Source organism: Aulonocara sp. 'chitande type north' Nkhata Bay, linkage group LG22 (assembly GCF_057382095.1).
Source record: "Aulonocara sp. 'chitande type north' Nkhata Bay isolate Kocher_YH1m ecotype deep benthic linkage group LG22, A_spYH_male_GT1.1, whole genome shotgun sequence".
Lineage (NCBI taxonomy): Eukaryota > Metazoa > Chordata > Actinopteri > Cichliformes > Cichlidae > Aulonocara > Aulonocara sp. 'chitande type north' Nkhata Bay.
Window position 1 is genome coordinate 21589162 of NC_141364.1, and position 8886 is coordinate 21598047.

The window sequence follows — 8886 nt, forward strand, 5'->3', positions numbered from 1 at the left end:
GAGGCAGCCGTTAAAACACTTAATCCAAGCAGGAATACACTCACTGACTTTCCAACTAAACTACAAGACTGACGTGAAGTCTAACGCAATAAGTTCAGATAACTATGGCACATACACAGCTGTTTATTACACAGTCAGCGCAGAGTGATCCTGGTTGTTATGTTGCATTGAGGTCAGTCTTTGTATACATGTGTTTATAAAATGTTCCTCACACTAAAAGCTGTGATTGGCTCTTATGCCTGGTGTGCAATAGAGTGAGGACACATTCTTTTTTTTTTCTGGCTCAGACAACCTTTACCATTAGTCAAGAAGTATTTAGCATGAATCATGTGATCATGGATTTTAATAACATTTCCTTTCTCTGTCTGTCAGACTCTGTACAGGTGTGTTTTAGAAGATCTGTACGAGTTCCCCATATTGGAGAAAGACCTGAAGGAGTTTCAGAAACTTCTGCGTCGCAGGCAGTAAGAGACATTAAAGAAGCATGTGATGATGTGTAAACTCATCTGTCTGCCTTATTTTGACTACCCGTAACCTCCTTCACTCCTTCACTAGTTTCTTTGTTTCTTGTAGCACGGTGGATGACTGCCCTCCAAACCAAAAGGTATAACACACAAATGGATATGAGAGAGAATCTGTCACATATTTAGAAAAAGATTGACTCACATTGGCCACTGTACTTACTGACTTATCCACAACAAGCTAAAACAGATGGAGGATCTGTATTTTTGCATTGTTAAATAACACAGAAACAACATTTTTAGATTTTCTTTAAGCAGTGTAGGTGCTGATGGAGATAATATAGGTGCTATCAGTGCCTAATAACATCCAGCACAGACTAGATAAAGCATTTCAAATCTCCATTTGTCCTCCGCTCTTCTCGCAGAGCAAACAAACGTATCAGCATATGAGTCTGAAGGAAAACTGTTTGCAGCTCCGCAGTCCACAGACCGATACCAGAGAGGGTGAGTAACAGACACAGACATACACAATCACTGCCCCAAACTCTACAGTTATGCATAATTACAGTTGTGGAGTGTAATTTTAGTTTGCACATGCAAATTGCTTAAATTGTGTTTTCAACTATATTTTTGGCAAAAACTAACTGAAGTTTTCTTTCTCCAGCATTTCAGCATTCATTTATTTTAGACATTTACTCTCGCCATGTTTGCGTGTTTTTCAGTTATTTGCTGCGTGTACGTGAGTGCCGACTCCTACCTGAGTGTCCACACGCATCCCTCGCTGGAGGCCCGTGAGCTTCTGCGGATTGTGGCTCTGAAGATGGACAGAGCAGAAGAGGACATGGTGCTCGCCGTGGTGTCGCACACTGGAGGTAAATGCGATTCAAGCACAATTCAAGTAGAACATATAGTCAAGATAGTTTTCTAATATAAGCAATATGTGGGATTTACTCCTGCTGCCTGACCTGCTCCTCAAAAATAGCTGTACAAGTCCTCCTAGCTGGGAATCACTGATCCATTTTCTTGGCTCTCGTTCATCTCTCTCCTTCTGTCTGTGTTTGTCTCTGAAGAGCGGAGGGTGTTACAGCCCAGTGACTGTGTGTACTCTGAGTCTCTGACCCCACAAGGAAAGCTTGTGGCCTGTCGCAGGGATCTTACTGAGATCTTGGTATGTAAATGGCTGCATTTTTTTTTGTCTTTCTGTAACATTCAGTCTTTAAAAGAAGCTGAAGTTGCAGCTTGCAGGTCCAAAGCAAAACACAGCAAACAAAGTTAGTTATTTAGCCTCTGTATCACTTTCTTGACAAATCAGGCATGAAAATGAGTATTTCACTTCCCCAGCAGACATATTTTCAGTGTTGCAATGAGTCATGCAGCAGCAAACTGGAGAGGCTCAGGCCTGGTGATTGTTATTAACTCTGACTCAGTAGGAGAGGAAAACGTGTGAGCCACAATTATTGTGTGGTTGCCCGACAGTGACATCTGGACTGGAAAGTGCCGTTTCAGGGCACCTTTGTAAAGGGGCATCATCATCACAGAGTGAGATCTATGTCTGAATGTCTTAGCGGCTAGAGCCTGGCTGATTTGTTGGTGGGGCGATATTAGCTATCTGCAGCACTATCGTTATTGGCGTTTATAACAGCTGATAAATGAAAAGGTCCCAGAACAGATGTGGCCATAATGCCACATACACACTGATGCAGATGCAAATTGACTAATGCTCCTGATAGGATTTTATTTGAGCATGCCTTGTCTTTTTGTGCAATAATTTAAATTTCTCTACGGGTTTGTATGTGCAGCCTCCTTTAACAGACAGTGCTGAGCTAAGCAGGAGGCCAGTTCGACTCCTGGGCATCAACACCTGGGATGTGGCAGCTGCCCTCACACACCTGGATTGGAGTCTCTTCAAATCCATTCACGAGGTATCCACTCATACAGATGAATGTATGTGGTGTATGCACAGAGTTTTAAATAAATTCATATTGACGACAGATGCTGCTGAAGTTTACGCATCAGAATATAAGCAAATGCTCAGCGAGACTTCCTGGATCATGAGCACAGCTCAGCCAGCAGCTGAGTGGCTTTTTAGATGTGTTGTTCTTGTAAAAACTTTAAACATAGCACAGATGAAGAGACACAGGCTCCATCTTGGCGTGCTTTCCCATTTGGTACTAGAGTACATTTGAGCACTTTCTTTTTCTTTCCTGGTTTTATATCGTATACGAGAATTGTTTTTGTTTCAGTTTTTGATTTTAAATTCAAAAAAATTAAGCAATAGCAAGATTAGAGTGAAACAAGCAATGGCGAGGTAGCCTCGTTTATAGAGGGAGAACACACCCAAGGATGTGTGATTCTTGATGTGTTTCACTCACACTCTTTCTTTCCGTCAACATGCAGCAGGAGCTGGTGTACTACACTCTCAGCCGCGCTCCTGGCACTGGCCACACGGCGGCGCTCTCAGTCCTGCTGCAGCGCTGTAACGAGGTCCAGCAGTGGGTCATGTCTGAGGTGCTCATGTGTGTGTCGCTCAACAAGCGAGTACAGCTTCTCAAGAAGTTTATCAAGATTGCAGCTCAGTAAGAACAGAACACACACGTGGTCATGTAAACAAAATGAAGAGTATGTTTTAAGCACATCATGTTTTATCTCCTTTTTTTAATAACATTTTTCTGCTTCTGCCTGTGTTGCACACAGCTGTAAAGCCCAGAGAAATCTGAACTCTGCATTTGCCATCATCATGGGTCTCAACACAGCTGCTGTCAGTCGACTCAACCAAACGTGGGAGGTAAGTCTTAACAGAACTGAGTCTGTTCATTACGATGCCTATTTTCAAGTCCAGCTCTGAGCAAACGCTTTCCCTTTCAGAAATGTCCGGGGAAGTTCAAGAAGCTCTTCTCAGAGCTGGAACTCATCACGGTGAGACCTGGTGGACAGAGATAGAGAAACACGCAGAGATGAAAATGTGCTATTCCTTTAAATGCTTCCTCCTTTTCTTTACTCTGCTTTCTGTTTTCCTCCATCTCTTTTTCCAGGATCCATCTCTAAACCACAAAGCCTACAGAGAAGCCTTCAAGAGGATGAAACCTCCTAAGATCCCTTTCATGCCTCTTCTCTTAAAAGGTATCTACTCTAAATCCTACACACACGTGCGCACACACACACACAGAAACACTGAATGAATCCCTAATAAGCCCGTCTCCTGCTTTTAGATATCACTTTTATCCACGAGGGAAATAAGACCTTCCATGACAACTTGGTCAACTTTGAGAAGTTGGTGAGTTTGAGTCATTTCTTTAATGTCTTTCAGTGCCTCAAACCATTTCCATGTGACATTTAAGTATTTTTTCCTTTCAGCTTCTCTAGATTTATTCTGCAGACTTAAGCTTTGCAGGGTAGGTGATAATAAGGTCACGATACTTGGATATTTGTATTGTGACAATGAAAGAGTGCAACAGTGAGATTTTGGAAGTAAAAATCACATTTATATTTTTCATGGGTGTTTTGATTATGAGCTATAATGTTGTAATCATCCAAAGCAGACTTACTAAGAGCTTTTTCTGAAATGTCAGTGGAGAAAACAAATGGGAAATTCATGTTTGTGCTCATGGTCCTTAAAAAAGCAGGGACTGTTGTGCTCTGTAGTTTTTGTTTTGTCAGTATTCTGCAATATATTATAACAATACCAAGTTGCATCTGTGGTGAATACATCATACATCTGATGAAGGCACCATCTACTATTTGTTGTCAAGTTGACTGATGAAAGTAGATGCTTTGTATTTCCAGAGTACATGCTGAGTGGTGAATCCACCATCACCAATAGTAAAACGCTGGCCTGTTGAAATGTGTTTGGTTTGTAAAAAGATGGATGTTTTGGACAAAAGAAAAGCTCTTGATGTTTACCAGAACAAATGTGATCTTTCCAGTTTAATGTCACCCTAATGCAACATGTGTTCTCTTAAACCAACAGCATATGATTGCAGACACGGTGAGAATGATTCGCCACTGCCAAAGTGACCAGTCAGGTGGGTTATGTCATTTTTTTACTGAACTGAATCTTTAGGTTCAAAGTCGCGCTTCTGATCACTCTATAGTGTAGTTAGGAAGGACATCCAATGTAAAACATATCAAACATGCAGGTTGCTGAAGTTTAGGTACTTATTAAGTATATGGTATATATTTTTCACAGTGTAAACAAATCATATACTTCCAGTAGTTTATAATCCATAAAGGAGCTGTCACATATATGTATGTACTACACATTAGAAGTTTGTGTCTATCTATAATGCCATGACATCAAAAAGTAAATATAAATATTAAAAGATAGTTGTTTTTTTTCTGGAAGCTGTTGTTTATGCTGTTTTCAAATCCTTGAGAAGAATCTGTCGCCATCTGCAGCTCAGTTAGTGTACTGCATTTTTACCTGAGTCAGTTTCTTCCAGTTTCCAAGCAACCATTTCCAGACAGTCTTTTATTTCTTTCCAAGGCTGTAATACAGTGTGTTTGTAGTAACTGTGTGTGTATGTTGTGTTGAATCCACTGATGTGTGTGCGTTTGTCTTTTAGGCAACGAGGTAATTGGGGTCGACAGTGCGGAGGTGAGGGCGAGCGTTCACTACCTGCACATTATCGACAATCAGCAGACGCTCTTTGAACTTTCACACAAACTGGAGCCCCGCGCTTAAACAGAGACGCACACACACACACACACACACACACACACACACACACACACACACACACACACACACTCACTCACTCACTCACTCACAGAGACACAATGGTGGAAATGCTGCTGTGTGACGTAGAGGACGCTCTGTACACGACAATGTCACATGCCGACAACAAATTATGCTACCAGCTGTGGTGCCAAATGGACAACAAGGTGTGCTCTGGTAAAAGCCAAACACATGCCAAGAAAGGATTCATAAACTGCGCACGACCTGTGAACTTTCTACAAGAACCGAATCTGCGCAGCGAAGTGGAGATTTGCCAAACGCAGACACAGAGCAGAGGAGGCTGTAATTAGTTTGTACAGTATCTATTGGACTGAGTATGTCATCGTTTTGTTCTTGTGATCGATCTTTTGTTATTTATTAGCCTGTTCAGCAGGTGGAATTTTTAAACTTTATTTTTTTTGCCGTCACGTCGTCGTGCCCCCTGAGGGGTCAGTAAGGAGTCGATAGCCTCCTCGTTACATTTCAGTTCAGCTACAAACACAAAAGCACCTGTAGAGGAGTGAAGGACCTGTGGCCACAATCGCTACTGTGGGTGCTCTAATCTGATTTTATCTACATGGAACATCTTTGACTTGTGATACATTAACTCCGCACATGCTGTAGTTATTTAGTTGATGGGGTGCAGCTTTTTTCTTGTTACTGTGATGAGGCAGCACACTTTCCACAGCGATACTCACTCAGACTTTCTCTGTGATCTATAGAGTCTGTGAGTCAAGGTGCACCGTTAACAGTGAAGGAAACACTGGACAAGCTGAAGTTTTTTTTTGTCCAACTCCTGTTTGACTTTTAAGGCCGACGCCCTTCGCGCACTCTTCTCTATGGTGTTTTTGTGTGAACAGTTACTGATAACACTGCATTGTGTATATGGACCTACACATTTTTCAGTGCCAAAACTCACGTGGAGTCTTGCAGCACAGATTGTTCTATGAGGCTCTTGGTTTGTTTGGGAATCCGTGTCTTTTTGTCACAGAGTTTTATTTCCTGGAATAAGGAAAATCTGACGTCTTAGTTCTCACTGAGATGCTGTTTGACTTCATCGTGACTGAGTTCAGGTTGTGTGTGTGAGATTGTATCGGGCTTCTGTTGAAACAAGGCCCCAGCACAGAGCTATGTTCTTTTTTTTATGTTTGTTGTTGTGTTTTATTGTGTTAGACAGATAAAGTATTCCAACTCAAGACATAAATAATAGCTTTGTGCCACAGAATTGTGGTTTAATTCTGTACCCCTTGAAGCGCTTTTTCTAACCTGAGTGGTTTCTGTCATATTTCAGGTCCACTTATAGAACAAAATGACTGAGTGTGCCTCAGAAGTTAGTGAGGGCGGTCTCTGCCTACCTTTAGAAAAACCCAGAAACTAGTCTAATGGTCATAAAACCACATCTTTCTTGATATATGCTGAGGTGTCAGAGGTCATCATTAAGGGTTCAATAAGAGTTAAGAGGAGATTTCGATTAATTCCTACTGACTGAAAATATCACTTCATGCAGAAGTGGTCTCATGTAAACTCTTTGAAAGATAACAAAGGGAGAGACTGAATAATGGAAGCACAATTACAGAGAATTCCTGTATAATAACACGTGCATGGATGGGATATTTAATTTTGGTTCTTCTATAGATTGTTGAACCTTTTAATTGTGGTTCTCCTAAAGAAATCTACTTTTAATCCAATTAGTTCCCAAGTTATGTTGTTGTCTTGTTGATAAAGCCATAAGACGTGAAAAACCCTTATTTAATATTTCCATTAGTAGAATCTGCCGTCTTGTTACACAAACTATCACTCTGCGAAAGAAATTGACTACTGGATGAATCACAGAGGAGTAATGACAGATGATGAGAAATAGAGATTAAGGGAAAAACATACTAGTATTTTCATTGTTTTGTGCCCGATATCTGTTCATGTCTTGCCTGTTTTTTCAGCAATACATTTCTGCTGAGTGGGAGGAAACATCTGTAGGCTTTCTTCCACATTGCCACATGTGTGTTGCATTGTTTTTGATTCTTCTAAGGCAAGACATTAGGATGAAGTGCAATACAGTAGAAATGTTGCCACAAGTGTCCACCATCATCATTTAAACACTTTCACAGCAAAGAGCTGTTTTTTCCACCTCTAGATCAGAACCTTCTTAAAGTTCTTGACACTGTTTTAGTGCCAAAGGCATCGTTGGTTCTTTACAAGAAAGAACTCAAGGATGTGAAGGTGAAGAGTCACGTTAAACATAGTTCTTGTGTTATAAGCTGCTTCTCACTGTGCATTAAAGATTCTTTGAAATATACACTCTAACCCTTTTGTTGTCACTGAGTGTTTTGCAGACACAGCTTTAGTCTGCATTTCATTGCTTTGTATTTATCTCAAGAGTCTTGGAGTCGTGTAAAATCCTCGAGTCCAGTCGTGCTTTAGAGAAAGAAAACTGACACGTTCAGAATTAGTTAAAAGTCAGATTGAGCATTCATCTGTATACATCTGATGTTTGCCATCATTTGCTGCACGTTGCTGCACTAAACAAATTTAACCTTCTTATTACTTTAATTTGTTTGGCTTTATTTTTTCTCTTCAAATTTTTAAAGATTCCTTTTTTGGTTGTGGGGAAAGCAAGCTGGTGATTCTTTGCCTGGCTAGAGGTGATAAATGAGAGCCATGATCTGTTTGAATTCAGTGTCACATGAAGGCCTCGTGGTAGTCATTTTTACTATTAACCTGTAAACAAAGCGCACATGCACACACACCTCTGCTCGTTGTGTTGAGAGAGCAGAAGTTATTTATTGTAATATATTGTTTATTTATGTATTTCATAGGTGGAAAAAAATGTCTCTGTTTTTTGTGCCATGTCAGGAACTTTAACAGTGCAGAAGAAGATGTTTGTGGTTTGAAACTGCAAAAGAGGGAAAGTAAAAGGACTTGCTGTCACGTTCTGTGGCCACATGAGGGCAGCAGAGGACCAGATCAGAGATCAGATTTCTTTTGTTGTTGTTGCTTTTTTTTGTTAGCAGTAAAAACTGTAATAGGGAGGAGACCAACAGAGACTCTATGTAGTGTTACTCGGCCACTGTTATGAGTGTCTAAAGTTACTTTTTTTTTTTAGAACAGTGTTGTTTAAAACCTGTTTGCATGACGAAAAAAACAAAACAAAACCACAATGTTCACAATACAAGAGAGGACATGTTGAAGGCTTTGTACTATTGTAATATTGTTGATGTGTAAATATATGCCTATGTTTGGTATGTTATTTATCTGTTGTAAATGGGGAAAAAAAAAGAAAGTCAACCACAAAGCAATACGTCTCCCTTTGTCTCCCCTCGACCTTCAGACGGCTGAAGTCACGTCTTTTCTAAAGCTGCGTTTTACTATGTGAAGATTTTACTGAAAAGGAATAAATTATAGGTTTTATGTGACATATCTCCAGGTGTTTGTCTTTTTGTTGGCCGATGTTCGGATACTATGTAGATGTTGACGAGTGAATGTGGTGGCTGATGCGACGACAGTCGTATTAGACTCGGTTCAGTGTAATCTCTGAAGTATGTTTGATTATGTCAAAATCTGACTGACAGTGGAGAAGGGAAGGTCTTTTCTGTCTTATATTCAAATCCTGTGCAGTTACGCCCAAATGAAGTTTAGTTTTTTATTTGGAGAAAGTGCTTTTGGCCAGTGATATTTGACTAACTTTGCACTCACCCTCTCTGGGGTCCATAAAAG

General features: G+C 40.4%; 1 protein-coding gene across 1 annotated transcript in view; it reads left to right on the forward strand.

The window, feature by feature from the left end:
- Positions 1–8589, forward strand: part of rapgef5a (Rap guanine nucleotide exchange factor (GEF) 5a) — a 50763-nt gene extending 42174 nt beyond the window's left edge. The window contains exons 14-26 of the mRNA XM_086279354.1: positions 373–464; positions 574–604; positions 887–965; positions 1184–1333; positions 1532–1629; positions 2261–2383; positions 2859–3037; positions 3156–3246; positions 3327–3377; positions 3494–3581; positions 3671–3735; positions 4429–4483; positions 5024–8589. Coding sequence (XP_086135480.1) covers positions 373–464; positions 574–604; positions 887–965; positions 1184–1333; positions 1532–1629; positions 2261–2383; positions 2859–3037; positions 3156–3246; positions 3327–3377; positions 3494–3581; positions 3671–3735; positions 4429–4483; positions 5024–5142 — 1221 coding nt within the window. The 3' untranslated portion in view covers positions 5143–8589. The remainder of the gene's footprint in view (positions 1–372; positions 465–573; positions 605–886; positions 966–1183; positions 1334–1531; positions 1630–2260; positions 2384–2858; positions 3038–3155; positions 3247–3326; positions 3378–3493; positions 3582–3670; positions 3736–4428; positions 4484–5023) is intronic.
- Positions 8590–8886: the final 297 nt, after the last annotated feature.